General features: G+C 43.4%; 1 protein-coding gene across 4 annotated transcripts in view; it reads left to right on the forward strand.

The window, feature by feature from the left end:
* col12a1b (collagen, type XII, alpha 1b) overlaps positions 1-19,318 on the forward strand; it is a 158,628-nt gene that overhangs the window by 48,377 nt on the left and 90,933 nt on the right. For 2 of the 4 annotated variants that reach the window (XM_079525497.1, XM_079525499.1), the window contains exons 19-26: positions 3,494-3,639; positions 9,033-9,159; positions 10,806-10,942; positions 13,156-13,285; positions 14,914-15,053; positions 15,798-15,930; positions 16,709-16,726; positions 18,477-18,616. In XM_079525497.1, coding sequence (XP_079381623.1) covers positions 3,494-3,639; positions 9,033-9,159; positions 10,806-10,942; positions 13,156-13,285; positions 14,914-15,053; positions 15,798-15,930; positions 16,709-16,726; positions 18,477-18,616 — 971 coding nt within the window. The remainder of the gene's footprint in view (positions 1-3,493; positions 3,640-9,032; positions 9,160-10,805; positions 10,943-13,155; positions 13,286-14,913; positions 15,054-15,797; positions 15,931-16,708; positions 16,727-18,476; positions 18,617-19,318) is intronic. The other 2 variants (XM_079525500.1, XM_079525498.1) reach the window with 1 other exon arrangement.

Consider the following 19,318-nt stretch of genomic DNA (forward strand, 5'->3'; position numbering starts at 1 on the left):
CCCGTTTTCTTACCGTAATTTGATTACCATAATCCATTGATCACTGGAAGTAGCGGAAAAAAAGAAGAAAAAAAAACATGCTGAGCGTTGAGAATTAATGTCTTTGTGCAGATGTGAATGCGGTGTTTACAAATCTCAACTGATAAAACCCACTTGTTATACCTTTAAGCCCATAATTAGCTTAAGCATTAGGATTAATGTTAATTACCTCCAAAAACAGTGTCTGAGTTCACGTGGTTCCCACCTGGCTAACATGGCAGCCGTGTCTTCCTCCTCGGTGTCCATTTATCCATTTGAAACTGTGTACAAAATGTAACCAAATGGACCTGTAACCCTCAGGGTTAAATTAACACTGAGGGTTTTCATTGTGTGGGAGATCCACACTGCGACACCATAGGAAAGATGAAACGGTAGAGAACGTGAGGAAAGCGCAGCAGGAGTGCTCTGATTGGATTTAATTCTACATCTGCTTTAACCGCTACATCACTGGCACGCACGCACGCACGCACGCACGCACGCACGCACGCACGCACGCACGCACGCACGCACACACGCACGCACGCACGCACGCACGCACGCACGCACACACACACACACACACACACACACACACACACGTACACACACAGAGCACTTGATTGATTCTGTTTACATGCACAGTAAGTTAGACCATGCAAGCTGTAAGATTCTCAAAACACAGGATGCCCTTTGGGGAGACAGAAGACCTCGATTAGAGAGAGACTAGCATCACTCGTCTGACATCAGTCCGCGGCAGAATCTCCCTGTGTTGTGGGAAAGCTCTTTGACTTTCATTATTTTCGTTTTTTTCCCTTCCTTTTTTTTGACATAAACAACATTATATTCATCACTCATTTAGACTGTTTTAGATACGTTGATGGAGCATGTTGAGTCTAGCTCAACATCCTTGTTTACTTACTGCAGGGTGTCTTTTGTGTGTGATCTTATGGTCGAGAACTGATAAAACACACAAAATCCCCTGATTCCCATGATGCAACACTGTGAGTCGATTCCCATCTGAACGGGAAATGTTAAATCTGAGAGTGCCAAGTCATAAAGAGCTGTTAAGCATTGTGTCTTAACTTTGCGGTCATTGCGTGTATCTTAAGTAAACTGGTTAATAATTTAATGGCCTTAAGTGCACACCCGTAAGTGATTTTTATTTGCTCGTTTGTCCTTTTAATGTCTCCTTTATTTGTCCTTAAATGTGTGACTGGTTTTCTTTTACGGCAAACATGCAGTAGCCATTTCTCCACTGTCATCATCATAAATGATGAAGCGAGTGTTTTGTTTGTCCTCGTTGTTGGACGCTGCCATCGTGGCTTTTTCTTTACCCTCTTGTAAACTAACACTGCGTTATAGGTCGGAATGTCTTTAAACACCGCCTGTAATGTTAATGTGGCCTGCTCACTGGCACGAGGTAGGAGGGTTTGCTATAGTCTTTTAAAAACGGTGTTTTCAGGTTATTGGTCTTGGTAAAATGTGTGTTTATCCCAGCCAGGTATGATGAATGAGTATGAGTGTGCTCTTTCACACCAAGTATTCTAGTGGTGGCCATGGAGCTGCTCCATACTGTACTGTAGGTTAATAGTGTGACCTTGGGTTCCCTTTGGAGAGATATTACAGTATACTACAGTATTTTTTTGCTTTATTTACCCAGGCTAGGCTTTTTCTTTTTCAGCCCTGCACCATCACACAGGTACAGTTGGGTGCCACCGATATTGTCCCTTATCATTTGACCCATTTAGGCCTGACCTCAAAATTTTAAAAATCCTTCTAAATCCTCCAGTTTTCTGAAATAAATATTTTCACGATTTTTCAAAAATAGCAGACCTACAAGCTCGTAGCGCGCCACTCGGTGGCGCGCTATGAGCTTGTAGATCTGCTATTTTTCAATAGCTAAATTATAACATAATGTTTAAAACACCAAAAGGGGTTCCCGCCCAAAATGGGTTAACTGTTCTTTTGCGCAGATCACGCAAACCTCAGCAAAAAGAAAAGGACAATATCGATGGCCTCCAACTGTACACGCCCTGCACAATCGCACAGGCACACCCACACCCACATTAAAACCTGGGAACTGTCCAGAGTAACCACTTCGTATACTGTTGGCCACTAAGCGGCTAGACTGGAGCAGTTGGTGGTTCAATGTCTTGCTCAAGGGCACTTCAACTGTGATTGGTGGAGCGTGAGTTTTGGTCAGTCACTTTACCACACAGATTTCAGCTACAAGCACGCTTCTCTAACCTTTAGGCCACCGCTGCCCCCAATATCACTTATAAAAATATATAATTATTCAGTCAAAGGTTATCACCATATCAACCAGGCATGATCTGCTTAACCCATTCTGGGCCTGAACCCCTTTTGGTGTTATAACCCTTCTGGATGGGAACCCCTCTTGGGGTTCTGTACAGTATGTATGTACAGTATTCAAAAATGTAAAATATTTGAAGTTTTTCAGAAAACTTTTAGAAGGCTTTTTAGAATCTGCCTCAGTCCAAAATTGGAAGGCAATAACATGACAGGACATTAGTTGCACACGCACAGTAGTCTACTGTTCTCACCACTATATACAGCCATAAATCCAGTTAACAAGCCAATGTACATAAGTGGTAACAAAGTGACATCTACAATTTACAGCATAGACATTCTTATCCAGAAAGTCTTGCAAAGTGCAAGCTGAAGATCTGTGAACGTTAATCTTATAGTGAGTGAGTGGTCGAGAAGTTAGACAGGAAGTAAAGATGAGTCATTTATATTTCCTGGAAATTGGCATTGGACAAAGTCCTTGTAAAGTCCTTTCTGACAAGGATGGTGGGGTAGAACAGTACTTTTTGGCTATTGTTGTGGACACCAGTTAAACACATTTTTGAGCAGTGCACACCGCTCCAATAAAGGGCTCTGTCTGTCTGTCTGTCTGTCTGTCTGTCTGTCTGTCTGTCTGTCTGTCTGTCTGTCTGTCTGTCTGTCTGTCTGTCTGTCTGTCTGTCTGTCTGTCTGTCTGTCTGTCTGTCTGTCTGTCTGTCTGTCTGACACACACACACACACACACACACACACACACACACACACACACACACACACACACACAGTCACACACAGTCACACACAGTCGCACGCACGCACACACACACACGCACACACACGCACACACACATACAGCTTGCACCACTCAGTTTACACGTGTGATTTGTTTTAGTTTTTTATCCTAAAAAAGGTTTAAAAAAAATATCACAACGCACAAAGTATACCGGTATACTGTATTTTGTTGACAAAATAATGCCTTATGAGTTTAGCCTGGATCCAGACCAATAAACTTGAGCAATTGTGTCGTGCAATAATATGGTTCGATTACTAAATAGATTATTTTATCAACTTATCAATTATCGATTTTTTTTTTTTAATAATCTATTAAAGTGATCAGTTCTGTAAACCGTTTCACCTCTGAACCGCGTGTGAATCCTCTTCCCCACAGTGCCTCTGCCATCGGTGACGGAGATGAGCGTGTTCGATGAAACCATGTCGACCATGCGCGTGCGCTGGGAGAAGGCCGAGGGAGCCACTGGATATATGGTGCTCTACAAAGCCCTCAATGCCACTCAGCCTGGGGTGGAAGAAGAGGTGAGAGACATGCATGCATATGGTGCTCTACATTCTACAAAGCCCTCAATGCCACTCAGCCTGGTAGGACCAAGAGGTGAGAGACATGCATGCATATGGTGCTCTACATTCTACAAAGCCCTCAATGCCACTCAGCCTGGTAGGACCAAGAGGTGAGAGACATGCATGCATATGGTGCTCTACATTCTACAAAGCCCTCAATGCCACTCAGCCTGGTAGGAGGTGAGAGACATGCATGCATATGGTGCTCTACATTCTACAAAGCCCTCAATGCCACTCAGCCTGGTAGGAGGTGAGAGACATGCATGCATATGGTGCTCTACATTCTACAAAGCCCTCAATGCCACTCAGCCTGGTAGGACCAAGAGGTGAGGGACATGCATGCATATGGTGCTCTACATTCTATAAAGCCCTCAATGCCACTCAGCCTGGTAGGACCAAGAGGTGAGAGACATGCATGCATATGGTGCTCTACATTCTACAAAGCCCTCAATGCCACTCAGCCTGGTAGGACCAAGAGGTGAGAGACATGCATGCATATGGTGCTCTACATTCTATAAAGCCCTCAATGCCACTCAGCCTGGTAGGACCAAGAGGTGAGAGACATGCATGCATATGGTGCTCTACATTCTACAAAGCCCTCAATGCCACTCAGCCTGGTAGGACCAAGAGGTGAGAGACATGCATGCATATGGTGCTCTACATTCTATAAAGCCCTCAATGCCACTCAGCCTGGTAGGACCAAGAGGTGAGAGACATGTGTCGTATCTTATGACACGAGAACACTGGGAGAGCATTGAGATAATTGTGAGACAGCACGACAGCAGATTAGATGTTCCTCAGAGATGTTGGTTTATTTCGAAGTATACAGCATAGCAAAGCATGGCATAGGCTCCTCCAGCCTCACGGCCTCGGATCGACTGACAATTTGACATAGAAATCAACTTGCTTAAGTACAGTTTTACACAATACACATAGCTCCAGACAGCTGGCCCCCTAGATAGGTAGAGACCCTTTGATCCATTTCAACAGTGACCACTTTGAACCCCTGTTTTAGCATTTGATTGCTCTAGGTGTGAGTGTGTGACTCAGGAACTGAACTCAAACAAAAGGCACTGAAGAGCCATCCACACCCCGGGGGTCCCGAGCCAAGTGCTTGAAGTTTGAGACAAGCATCTCGGACCGACACCTCCAAATAGGATGAGCTAAAATAGGTCTACTGCATGTAAACACATGTCACATTTTGTAAGAGAACATGAGATATTGAAGAATTATGGATTCATAATTCACCACATTCCCCCTTTGACAAACTCTAGTCTGTCACTATGAAATATGAAACCATAATTATCTTACCAGTTACCACCCCCCTTGATCCTCAGCTTAACAATACATTTTAAGACACCAGAATAACAGCTTTACCCCAACATGGTTTTCAAACAGACATTCAAGATTACACAACTCGACATAAATGATTTCATTTACAGTAAGTACAAATACAATTTCGTATCAGTAAATTAAACCCTCTTCAAACACTGTATTCGGCTGCCAATTTAATCACTATCCTGACAAGTAATCTTAAACAATGAATAATGGAAAATGATTAGTAAGTTACAATTAGCTGACGTTTAAACAAGACATTGCCGCTTTCAGGAAATTTAGGACGTGCCATAACATATCTATACGGTTTATAATGCTTTAAATAAAACTCTGCTCCACTAAGGTATATAGAACATACACACCAAATCACATGAAACTCTCTCTTTGGAGTTTCACAGGACCAAAATCAAAATAAGTCTCCAGACCTATCCTGACCATAAACAAATACATTAACAGGCCAGAGTTTAAGCAATATTTAACTAATTAATACTCTCTTCACGTCTCTAGGAAAACACCTATTTGATTCACAATTAGGCTACTTATGAACCAACTTACCTAATTATACGACAAAACATACCAACATGAGGCCTATTTTTTCATGTTGAAACAAACATGACGCACAATTTTGAAAACAGAGAGAAGGAAAGTCCATCTTTTCTCTGTACGGACAAAGGAAATTCTTCTGTATTCTGCATTCCGTTACCTCAAAGTTCGCTTCAGCCACGGATCAAGTTGAGAAAATGTTCACCGCTGTTTTCGCTGAAAGCTCTCATAATCATCTCATCATCATCTCCCCCCCTCCCAGCTCTGAAACAACAGAGATGGGAAAACGAGAAAGAAAAGGCAACATCCTCATCACAGACCCCTGCTCAGGTCCGCGAAGGCCCTCAGCTTGTGTCGTCAGTCGGCCATGGAAAGCCAAGCCACCGCCGCCACGGAGATGTGTCCTTCTTCGGCACGTGTCGTGCGTGCAATGTGTGATCAGTACACTGCATATTACACGGCCGCTGTTCGACACTGTCCTCCTGTCCACTCCGAAATGAACTCCCGAAAGCGGAACCCGCCGCGCCAAGCGTCGAGTGGTCGCCTCACCCCGTCGTGGACCTCCGCTGGCGTCCCCGTGCCGTGCTGCGCTGCATCGCTCCCCTGCTCGCCGTCCCCCGCGTAGAGTTGACGATCGAAGGCCCCCGTGTGGCTGTTGCTTCCCCGCCGACCGCTCCCCCTGCCCGCTAGCTGGAAAGAGACGCAGGCCGCCGCTGCGCAACACTCCTCATCGCGGTGGTCCGTCGTCATCCTCCTCCTCGATCCGCTGGAACACGTCGTCGTCGTTTCCCACAAAAACTCGCTGATTAGACTGAATAAAAAAGCCGCCGATTCTTCTCCTAACTGGTGTAAACACCATGAAGGTCGGGATCGCGCACCATCTGTCGTATCTTATGACACGAGACCATACAAACTTAACCAAAACACTGGGAGAGCATTGAGATAATTGTGAGACAGCACGACAGCAGATTAGATGTTCCTCAGAGATGTTGGTTTATTTCGAAGTATACAGCATAGCAAAGCATGGCATAGGCTCCTCCAGCCTCACGGCCTCGGATCGACTGACAATTTGACATAGAAATCAACTTGCTTAAGTACAGTTTTACACAATACACATAGCTCCAGACAGCTGGCCCCCTAGATAGGTAGAGACCCTTTGATCCATTTCAACAGTGACCACTTTGAACCCCTGTTTTAGCATTTGATTGCTCTAGGTGTGAGTGTGTGACTCAGGAACTGAACTCAAACAAAAGGCACTGAAGAGCCATCCACACCCCGGGGGTCCCGAGCCAAGTGCTTGAAGTTTGAGACAAGCATCTCGGACCGACACCTCCAAATAGGATGAGCTAAAATAGGTCTACTGCATGTAAACACATGTCACATTTTGTAAGAGAACATGAGATATTGAAGAATTATGGATTCATAATTCACCACACATGCATGCATATGGTGCTCTACATTCTACAAAGCCCTCAATGCCACTCAGCCTGGTAGGACCAAGAGGTGAGAGACATGCATGCGTGTACATCAGTGGTGGAAAAAGTACTCAAAAGTTGTACTTAAGTAAAAGTATCAATACTGCATTGTAGTATCAATACTGCAATGTAGCCTAATATGTCCCTGCAAAAGGAGAATTCCCCTTTAGACTAGTCACTATTGGATAAGATGTTTGATTCCAGTGTCCCTTCCCATGCGTGAGACCTGGGTTCGCATCCTGGAGGTTGCACACATGCACATATACTGTATACACACAAGGATCTGCATGGCTGCATATACACAGTACACACATGCACGTGTGTGCACACGTGCACACACACTCACATAAATACACACGTGGGCACAATCCAGAAACACGCACGATTGCACTGCAATAATGTCCAAGAACACATCCACGTGTGCACACGTGCCCATCAAAGGACACATATTGTACACACGCACACACATTACTATACTTGTGAGGACATGTTAGGACAGAAATTTCATAAATTCTGAGTCAGGCACCCAAAATAGATCTACAAACCCAACCTGGAAACTCACGTTGTGAGATTGTAGATCGGCTATTTTGGGGATCATCGCACAACTAAGTAGTTCAAAGTAAGTTAAGCCTTAATTTAACCAACAACCATTTTTCTTTCCAGGACCTGGAAAATGGCCCTCACAATGTCTATTTCTGAAATTCTACTAGACTTGCGGGGACATTTGGCCCACACAAGTATACTAATACAAGTACACACACACGCATGCATGCACACACACACCAACGTGCACACCTTGATCTGCACGCTCAGCATTTCCACATAGATTTTTTTATAAGGCCGATGCTAGCCAACGCTTCTGCTGGCCGACGCCTCACTGGTTCCAGATGGCAATGCCATGAGCGGTGCTGCACACAGAGCAGGAAGTGCACTTTTACAGTAGTGTTCAGGCAAGGTCTACAAAAGCCAGACCCCTCGGACACTCTGGGTAATGGGAAGGATTAGCTCATAGCCTGAAGTCATCGGGATGATAGAAAGCAAAGCTGAAAGTTGGACACATGCTATATGTTTTAACCTGGTGAAAGAAGAATTACCCAGACTGGAAATTGAAGTATTTTATTGCCACTGCGTTTCGTTTTGAATCTCAAGTCTGTTTTTCAGGTAGATCATGAGACTAAAGAGAGACGGCTAAATGCTTCAGAGAATCCTTAGTGTCAGTCCAACTCTGAGAGCATACACACAAATATGTTACAAACTAAATGCTTCAGAGAATCCTTAGTGTCAGTCCAACTCTGAGAGCATTCACACAAATATGTAACAAACGTGTATTAAAAAAAAGGTCTTTACAGCCACTTGGTGTGTTAATGCGTTCAGTCAGACGACAGGAAGATCAGGGCTATAGGCCCTTTGCGAACAGAGTCTGCAAACTGTTTTGACGAAGCCAGAAGGCAAAGCTCTCTGTACCGAGCAATATTCGCTCCTACTCTCACCTATGGTCATGAAGGACATGACCGAAAGAATAAGGACGCGAATACAATCGGCCAAAATGAGTTTTCTTCGACGGGTGGCTGGCATCTCCCTTAGAGATATGGTGAGAAGTTCAGTCACGCGAGAGAGACTCGGAGTAGAGTCGCTGCTTCTTCGCCTGGAAAGGAGCCAGCTTAGGTGGTTTGGGCATCTGGTTAGGATGCCTCTCAAGCGGTTGAAGATGGGAACGGCACACGCTTCTCTTTGACCTCCTGCGTGCAACCCTACTCCGACAGTTCCGTCAAACCCACTTTGATTCCAAAGTTTTGTTTTGTTTTTCAGAACGTGTTTTAGAAACCGATCGACCCAATAACACTGAAGGGCTTTACGAGTTCACCAGGTGTTCGCCAGTGGTGTAAAGTAACTAAGTACATTTACTCAAGTACTGATGTTTGCACGGAACCTCCTGACAGGACTGCGCTTCCTCATCACATGTTCCCCTCTCATCCCATCTCTCCTGCTGCTGTGTAGGTGCGTGTCGGAGATGTGGACAGCGTGCAGCTCGTCAAGCTGATCCCCAACACGGCCTACGCCATCACTCTGTACGCGCTGCACGGAGAGGCTGCCAGCGACCCCCAGGAGGGGACAGGAATCACCTGTACGTATTATACGCCTTGTCCCGTCTATATTGTGTATCAATGGTTCTTAAACGTTTCCAAGCCAAGGACCCCCATAAATTGACAATGTATTTAGTTACCGAACCCCTTTCTGGGGACCCCCAGGAAACCCCCCTCAAGGACCCCTGGGGGTTCCCGGACGCCACTTTGATAAGCGCTGCTGTACATTACCCTGTGAAGTCCTCAGTGTTATAGCTGCAATCTGGCACTTATTTCTAATGGTTCACGAGCAGTACTGCCTGAAGCTCATAAGTGAAATATGTTACCTTGCCATTATGTCTAGTCTGGGGATTATGTCCTAAGAGGAGCGCTAGAAATCTGGTCTCCCACGTTGGAACTTGCAGCCTTAATTTGACTTCGAGATCATATAAATTGAACACAGTACAATTGAATTGTACTGTGTACAGTGTGCGCATGTCTATAATGTGAATTATTTGTTTCATTCTTTTATCCCAATGATTCTTATTGTGGAGTCCACGGACCCTTCAGGGTTCCTTGAGGGCTTCCAAATGGACCCTTACGCGTGTGTAACTATGAGAGTGTACAAATGTAGCCCTTGCTGGTCCAAATGAACCTCTGCTGCTGCATCTACACGCATAGATGCAGCATTGACACATAAATACAGTATAAGTGGATACTTTTAGGGTTGATTTAGACTGCGCCGGTCTAGCGCATTGGAAAACAGATCAGCTATTTTTGGTGTGCGACACGATATGCGTACGTTTGTCTGTATTTTAAAGGAAACATTGTTTATCTTATTCCTCAGTATTTCCACTGTACAGATGCTTGCCCTGTCAAGAATGTGACTGGTTTATATAAAAGGATCTTAAGATAGCCTGACAACGTGACTAATATTCAACAGTGCATTTGACATTCGCGCCAGCATTGATTTCGTAACGTTCCGTGTCACATTTTTAAATATCTTATATAGGGATTTCTTTTCTTTTTTAGGGAAACGAAACAGATGCAGTGAAAAACATTTCAGCTAATGAGACAGCCCTTTATAACAAAGTGACATCAATGTTTCATTTATTTAATGACTTTTGGCTCGCTGTCTTAGAGGCTTTTAATAACTTCCTCATGTGACCGTGCAGATTTCTCATGGTCGTTATTTAGTTTTTATGTTTGTTTTTAACCCCATATGTACAGTATTATAGTCACTGCCAACCCCCTGCCTAGGCTGTGGAGTGTGGACAACCACGTGTCTCCTCTGTCACAAAGCCACTAAAACATTAACTGACTCGCCGCCAGCAAATAATAAGATATGGCTGCATAGTAGCCATATCTTCACTAGCATCCATTGGAAGAGAAGTTGGTGGAGCGTTACAGGGAGAGCGAAGTGGTTGTGATGAGTTTAACCGGTGAGGGTTGAGATGAGATCAGCTGAAATACGATAAAATATGCCGCAGCATCAATGTGTCTGTTCCATAGTTTAGGATCATCAAACTTGATCCGGTAACAACTGTAGCTGTGACCCCTGCTTCTTGACGTGGGGTCTGGGGTCCCCCAGGGGACACTGAGAAGTTGGCTGTCTGTGGCCAAATGTAAACTGGGGGTCCTTGAACAAGAGATCTAGAGATCTAGAGATCTAGAGAATGTCCAGTAATTGTCAACACTTCCCCACCAGTGCCTATGCCTCCTGTTGGGAAACTCAGGATCAGAGATGTTACCCACAGCGCCATGAAGCTCAACTGGGATGCTGCACCGGGCGATGTCCTCAAGTACATCATCACCTACAAGCCCGATGAAGGAGACCTCAAAGAGGTTAGTCTTAACACTTATTAACCACTTTTACTTTCACTCAGCTATATTCAGTGCCAAAAAATAGCTGGTAATGCGTCGCATGCATGCCAAGTTTCACCATGGTAAGAGGGACTATGAATTATGCATTACAATGATATATTCACCTGGACCTTCTCCATTTTACCAAAAGGCTGACTTTCTAAGAGCAGTCTGTGGATTGACGGCTTTCTACGTTAGACATGTTGGAAAATCTTCCGATTGTTTGTGACGTCACCAAAGTATAAAGAATAAAGCCAGCTAAAAGCATAGTGCAGACTTTATAAGGCTAACATTTTGGGTTGTTTTACTCGGCAGTCTTCGGTGATATCTTGTTTGTTCTGGGACGGGTGACAAGTCAAGACTAAAGAGTTATAACCCTTCTCAAAGTGGAGGGGGAGCTTAGCTTCCTTGGCAGAGGATTATGGGAAAATTCCTCTGCTGGCAGCGGAGGGCTGTCTCCAACCGTCATCCTCCAGCCCGTTTAGATCACAGCCGTGTCACTCCATCCTCGTAATATTTCACAGGGATGTCAGCGAAAAAGCCAAACAGTCTGGGACCCAGAGACAGCCGAAGGTGTCTGTGCAGGACACCTGCGAGAAGTCTCCAGAACTTGTCAAACCCAGATCCACTCCCTCTAGGATTGCTTTCCGATGAATTTATGTCTTCCAAAAGGTTAAGCCCACGCTACTGTGGATTCATGCAACCGAGAAGAACAAACCCATGACTAAGCTCATCGCTGCAGTATATCAACCGTTTTCTACTTCATCTAAGAAGTTGTGATATATGTATAGGTCAAGAGACGTTAAACATGATTTATGCCCCACGGTAGTTCCTCTTCTGCGTAAGCCAGGAAGTCCTTACATGTGAATGATGTGATCCTTCACAGCGATATTTTGGGATCTTCCATGTGTAGCGTCTAGCGAGAACTTGGCATACAGCTCATGAAAGTCAAACAATCCTATCTCAAAATGTTAAAATATTTTACAAGACCACTAAAAAAATGTTTTTTTAATCGAGAAATGTCAACCATATGAAAAGTATATTAATGTATGCAGTCAATACTTGGTCTGGGCTACTTTTGAACAAATTATTTCATCAATGGGGCGTGGCATCGAGGTGATCAGCCTGTGGCACTGTTGAGGTGTTAATTATGGAAGCCCAGGTTTGCTTTGATAACAGCTGTAAATTCATTTTTATTGTTCAGTCTTATGTCTCACACCTTCCTCTTGACAATACAACCTAGATTCTCTGTGGGGTTCAGGTCAGGCCAGTTGTCTGGTCAGTTAAGAATAGTAATGCCATGGTCCATGGTGCCAAATCCAGCTGGAAGGGAAAATATGCATCTCCATAAAGCCTGTCAACAAATGGAAGCACAGAGTGCTCTATATATCCTGATACATTGACTCTGGACTTGATACAACACAGTAGACCAAGAGATGACATGCAGCCAGATAGAAAGCTGGCCCGTCCCAAAAAATATTGTTTTTGTTTTTTATAATAAATAAATACATCACTCATCACTCATCACGGACAATGAAAACGTCACACTGGAGTCAACACAGCCATCTATATCAAGATATTTTAGAACACTTTGTGCTTCTCTAAGTCGACAGGCTTTATGGAGATGCTTATTTTCCTTTCCAGCTGGATTTGGCACCTGCCCGCAGTGCCAAAACTACTAGTAACTGGTCTACTGACCATGGTATTACTGTGCTTAACTGACCAACCAACTGGCCTGACCTAAAACCCATGGAGAATATTAGGTTGTATTGTCAAGAGGAAGGTATGAGACATAAGATCAGATTCAACAATACAAATTAATTCACGGCTGTTATCAAAGCAAACCTGGGCTTCCATAACACCTCAACAATGCCACAGGCCAATCACTTCCATGCCACGCCCCATTGATGAAATTATTTGTTCAAAAGTAGCCCAGACCAAGTATGGACTGCATATACTTTTGGTTTCTTTACTTTATGCACAATTAATTGAGAATATATGAAAGTTTCACTTTTTTAATTACAAAAGAGAACTTTTGCAGAATGTTCATTTTTTTTAGAAAACAATAAAAAACAAAAACAATATTTTTTGGGACGGGCCAGCTTTCTATCTGGCTTACACTGCAGGATTCTGCAGTGTAATGGTTATTATGTTATAATAATAAAGATTCCTTCCCTGAATGTCACATGTTGCAGACTGAAGTGAATGGTGACATCACCTCGTTGGATCTGGGCGGCCTGATCTCTCAGCAGGAGTATGACGTGGCCGTCATACCCGTCTATGACGTAGGACCTGGAAACCCCATGCTGGGACAGGCCATCACAGGTTCGAATGTCATCGCTTCCCTTTTATAACGTAAAACATACAGAAACCCCATGCTGGGACAGGCCATCACAGGTTCGAATGTCATTGTTTCCTTAAAACATACAGAAACCCCATGCTGGGACAGGCCATCACAGGTTTGAATGTCATCGTTTCCTTAAAACATACAGAAACCCCATGCTGGGACAGGCCATCACAGGTTCGAATGTCATCGTTTCCTTAAAACATACAGAAAACCCATGCTGAGACAGGCCATCACAGGTTCAAATGTCATCACTTCCCTTTAATAACTTAAAAACACATAATGTTTGGAAATCGTCACTGTAGGTCTGAAAAAAAATCATTAACATGGTGAATCACATCTTGATGACAATCAAGATGTGATTCACCATGTTAATGATTTTTTTCAGACCTCCAGTTCTAGGAAACACAGAATGGGGGGACTTTTTATTATTTCCACACAACAGCTCAAAGGTATATTAATGACATAGTCAAATGTTGAAAATGAGTGGTCTTGCCCTTTAAGTATGGAGATACAATATTTGTGTGTAACAATTATTATATACCTGTGGTTTTCAACCAGTGGTCTGAGGACCCTAATAGATCTTTAACTCTTGAGGGCGTAAAATGAAACCAAATGGACCCATAAAAGAGTTCAATTATTGTTAATCATCTACATTACTTAATTTAAGTGGTTTTGTTTAAGGGAATGTAGAAGAATTGTTATTTTGATCGTTTGCCTCTCCTATGGCACCACACATCACTACAGCATGAAATTGTGGACAATATCCTATCCAAAAAACAAAATAACAAAAAAACATATAGGATATATATATTTTTGTCATCTTTTTGTCTTGTTTTGTATTGTTTGAGATGCTAAATCGGTGGTACGTGGCTCAAATGCCGAATAAATAATGGGCCTTGATATGAAAAGGGTTGTAAACCAGTGCTATACAGCTTGAAAAGGATTTCACAGGTTCGGATCCGTTATTACTCCACCTGACTTAATTACACCCAAAGTCACATATGTTTCGTGTTACGTAGCACTTTCAGTGGATGAATTACAACAACAAACCCAAAAGTTGTACAGGCAACGGGTTCAAACCTCTCTGGCACACCTCTTGGCTAATGTACAGCAGATCCTGCACGGTAAATGAAGAGTCATGTACAAAGACCATAATATGATGAGCGTTTTATGAGCGCCGTGACATCACTTCCCTTCCTCAACAATCAAACACTAACGTCTTCAAGCCCAGAGGACAAGTTGAGCTTTCATTGCACATGTCATGGACCAATGCATGCACGTGTGCATGTGTGATTTAACGTGCAATCATTTACTATATGGGGCTCGATCTGCTCATCATTAATCCCAGGTGAACTTGTTTTGAACATTCTCTCTCACACACACACACACACACACACACACACACACACACACACACACACACACACACACACACACACTTTGCACTTAAAAACACTTTTAGATAAATACTCCTCACATGTGAAGCAGCAGGCACTCTGGTTAAACGCTCTTAGCTCATCTCTCAAGCCTTCCTCATAATCACCTTCCCTTCCCTCCCTCCCTCCCTTCCCGCCACCTCCCTTCTTGTTTTCAAACATGTGAGCAGATGTTGTTCCGGCCCCTAAGAACCTGCGCTTATCTGAGGTGACCCAGACCTCCTTCCGAGCCACCTGGGAGCACGGGGCCCCAGATGTGGCCCTCTACCGCATCGGCTGGACCAAGAAGGGAGAAAACAATTTCCAATACGTAGGTTGAAATTATTGCCTTGATTCATGATGGTAGTGGTTTTGTTATGCATGACACAAAAGTCTAAAATAATAGAATAGAATAGACCCAGGTAGAAAAAGAGTGGGGGTGATGATGTGGGCTAACCTGACTCCGCCAGATAGTGGCATTAGTGAGTTCCTCCTCCTGCTCCCATCTGGTCTCTCTCGGGCAGAGAAGATGTACTCCGATCAACTGCTGATCGGAGTGATATGCGGCCGTATGCGGCCGCTAAAGACGGGATCAACATGAGACTGGTGACGTATTGAAGCTATGCCACAGCGCAAATGTAAATACAACCTAACAGGACTACAACTTTTTGTCCCACTGCTTCGGGTTCATCGTTTCAGCTTGAGAGAGACCAGATGCAGGTAGGAGGAGGGAACTCGTGAACTCAATACAGCCACAATCTGGCGGAGTCAGGTTAGATGTGGGCCAGATTTGAACTAAAGACATTGTGATTAGGGATGTCCCGATCACGTTTTTTTGCTCCCGATCCGATTCCGATCATTTGATTTTGAGACATGCCGATACCGATTTTTCCAGATCCGATCTTTATATTTTATACAACACTTATGCCATGTGAGAAATGGCATAAGTGTTGTAACCCTGAAGGAAAAGTAGCAAATGTCTACCCATTCAATTTCAATAAATCACCACCTGACAATATCCAGTGTGGGCCTACTATTTTTCCTTCCATTTTGTCTTTCTGATGCGCTCCACCAGGCCATTCTGAACCACGATGAAACCAGCCATGTTCTGGAGAACCTGGACCCGGATACTCCCTATGATGTCACTGTAACTGCCATCTACCCTGACGAATCGGAAAGCGAGGATCTGATGGGAACCGAGCGCACCTGTAAGCAAACCACGCCTCCTTTCCCTCCCCTCCTACATTTTCAGCTCTGTTACCAACTTCACGAAAGTTTGATTTTGATTTTTGAGTGGCGCTAGCCCCTCCTATGTGCAGGCTTGTTTTTCCTTAAACAAACATTAAAACGCCATTTGACATGGGTTTGTTTTGTTTGATAATTACGTCATAAATTATGTATATATTGCACCCCTCACTTCACACAGGTGTGATTTTTTTTTAACCCATTTTGGGCGGGAACCCCTTTTGGTGTTAGCATTATGTTATGCTTTAGCTATTGAAAAATAGCAGATCTACAAGCTGCTATTTTTGAAAAATCGAAGAACGACTGACATAGAAACATAGCTTTTTCAGAAAACTGTCAGGATGTAGAAGACATCTGAAGACATCTGATCAAGACAATCTGATCTCAGGTCAAAATGGGTTAATGTCTCATTGCTGAGGTCCTCAAACTGTGACTGTGTGAATTTCTCTGACTCTCACAGTCACGGACCTGTAATGGTCCATTTGAACCCTGATGGCCCCTGGACCCCACTTTGAGAACCACTGTCTTATTGTATTTTTAACATTTTATGATGTGCATTTTGGTTTATCCTTTATTTAATTGGTATCTACTGTATGCATCTAGCTGCTGATCCAGGATGATAATACAATGTCTTGTTTTATTTTGTAACAGTATAATCTTGTTGGACATTCTCAAGAACACTCATGCATTTGAAATAACACTGTGTTCCCCCCCCCCCCCCCCCCCAACATCTCTTTCTAGTGCTAAAGATGCCATCTGGTATGTTATTTGAAACGGGGAAGGACGTTATAATAATCTTCATATTCATGTCCATGTCTGTGTGGTTGGAATGGTAATGTGGACGATAATGAGTGTTAATGGAAGTAGCACACTTTTCTTTGCCCTTCATAACTGCATGTGCATTTTGGTGCCTCTAAATGCGTTCACACCGCAGGAAGCTCAGATATTAAAAATAATATATATATTTTTTAAAAGCATGGAAAAAAATACAGTAGGCCTATATTTACAACATCAGAACTTTTGGGCAGCCAAAGTCAGTCTAGTACTAACAATTGTGGTAGCGGGATTTACAGACTGCCAAATATATGTATCACTGTGTACTTGTTTAGCTTCCATTCAATCTTCCTTTCAATCTCATTGAAATGTCTAGTCATCAACTTTTCACACCAATGTGCTCATTCTAACTGTGGGAAATAGACACATATTTGCTACTGTGTATCACATCTATATCTGTAATGATATTGACACTGTCTGCAGCAAACAGTTAGCGAGCTTAAACTAGCTACAGTGATGACCACATTCATTTGTCTTTTGGCTTGGACGAATTCCCCTCTGTATCATTTTGACTTCTCCTCTACAATTTACACTTGAGGCATTTAGCAGACACTCTTATCCAGAGCGACATACAAGCCTAATACATTGAGGGGGGTTGACAGACTGTTGCACAGTGATTTATTGCTACCGATGTGAACACACAATCAGAGCAAAATGCAAAAAAGTGTGAATATTGACCAGTAACAGATGGTCCGCCATGGGAATCTCATTGTCGGCCATTTCGTTTTAATACCTTTGCCAACTGTGTTGTTTTGATACCGTTGTCAACTTGTCGCTGTCTACCATTTTATCTCCATATCATCTCTGATGCCACGGCACATTTCACGTTGAAAACATCATGTGTCATGTCATGCCATTCATCAACATTCACACCAGTCATTGAATGAATGTCATTGTTGCATGTTTTATTCCTCACAGAGGGCAAGGGTTCAAGTCATGGATAACACTTCAATTCAGAACAAAGATTTCCATCTTTAGTTAAAATAAAAGCTGTTAACATGATGAGGTTGTTGTCTACAAAGTAAAGAAAAAGAAAAAATAAGAGTAGGTCTATACTAATTTTCAATGTTTGGGACTCATTACTGATTCGTCAATTTATTGAGAAAAAAAAGTGTCTGAAAACTCCATCAATGGCTTAACCAATTTCTAATTCATCCCTTAACCACTTAACCACTATTTAAGCACTATTTTATACAGTTGAATTGTAATGCACTGCACTGTGAGTTTGTAAATCTGCTATTTTAGAAAAACTGAAACATTTTGACAAAACTGGGGAAGAAAATCTGTAAATCTTTAAAACGCGATGGTTATAGATTGGTTTATAAGTGGCATTAGCTATTTCAATTCATTCAAAGTCCCTTGACTCCAACCCTTGCCTGCCAGAAGCTTCAATCTCAATGTTTTGACTCACTATGCTGTGGTCCTCATCAATTATATCATCATCACCATCATTACTCCATCCAGCTTCTTGGTCTATGACCCACGGGATTCGAGTCAAGCTGTTGCCGCTGCCTGGGGCTTCCTGGCCCAACGTTCATGCCACTAATCCCAAACCATTTTCACCATCATTATCTTCACAATCATCCTCATCATCATCATCACGTCATCATCCTCGTTTCCAACATGAAGGTGTGTGTGTGTGTATGTTCTAACTGCGAGTCCTGTGTGTCCCTAGTGGATATCGGCCCGCCCCAGAACCTGCATGTGTTCAACGCAACCACCACCACCCTGACGGTGAAGTGGGAACACGCGCCTGGTCCTGTCCAGAACTACAAGATCACCTTCCAACCTGTGGCTGGAGGGAAGACCCTCTCGGTGAGTACGCTGTTACCGTATGTTCATACCCGGTGGGAAGCATTCACCACTGGGTCACCTGCAGTGAGTGCAGTCTAAAAAGAACTCCATCAATTCACCCGCTATTAATGTTATTCCACCTTAGATCACATTAAACCCTTATATACATGGAATACTGTATAGTAATTGCGTATTGTTATGCCTAATATGAAGCCATGTACTATAGAAACATAGTTTCCATGTTAGAGGAAAAAGGGCTGTGTGCCATTATCGGAGTGCCTCCTATCCCAGATGTCTCATTGAATTACAAAATCAACAACATAGAGTCAAATCTTCTTTTGAGAGCATCTTCCCTTTGCCTACATTACAGTATAACTGTAACACTGAGCTATTGTACTTGCGTGCTAGGGGAGCAGTTAACAGTGCTCTCACTTGACCGGGGACCTCCCTAATTCGCTTCAGCCAGCCGGTGTCAAGAAAAGGATGTATTAATTTTGTATTAATGTCAGTGAAAGCCAGGGAGGTCTTCCACGGTCACTGGATCGTGCTCCCTGCACACGCATGAGAAACAAAGCTTCTATGAAGCCGACGGTCAGTAATTTTTCCCACACACCGTGAAACGCGAGGGGACCTCCGCAACAATGACTTCAACAAAAACAACCACAGCCACCCAGTCAGTCAAGCCATTTAGGAGGAGGAACATCCAGACTTGTCTGTGCTCTT

The sequence above is a fragment of the Electrona antarctica genome, assembly GCF_951216825.1.
Source record: "Electrona antarctica genome assembly, chromosome: 17".
NCBI lineage: Eukaryota > Metazoa > Chordata > Actinopteri > Myctophiformes > Myctophidae > Electrona > Electrona antarctica.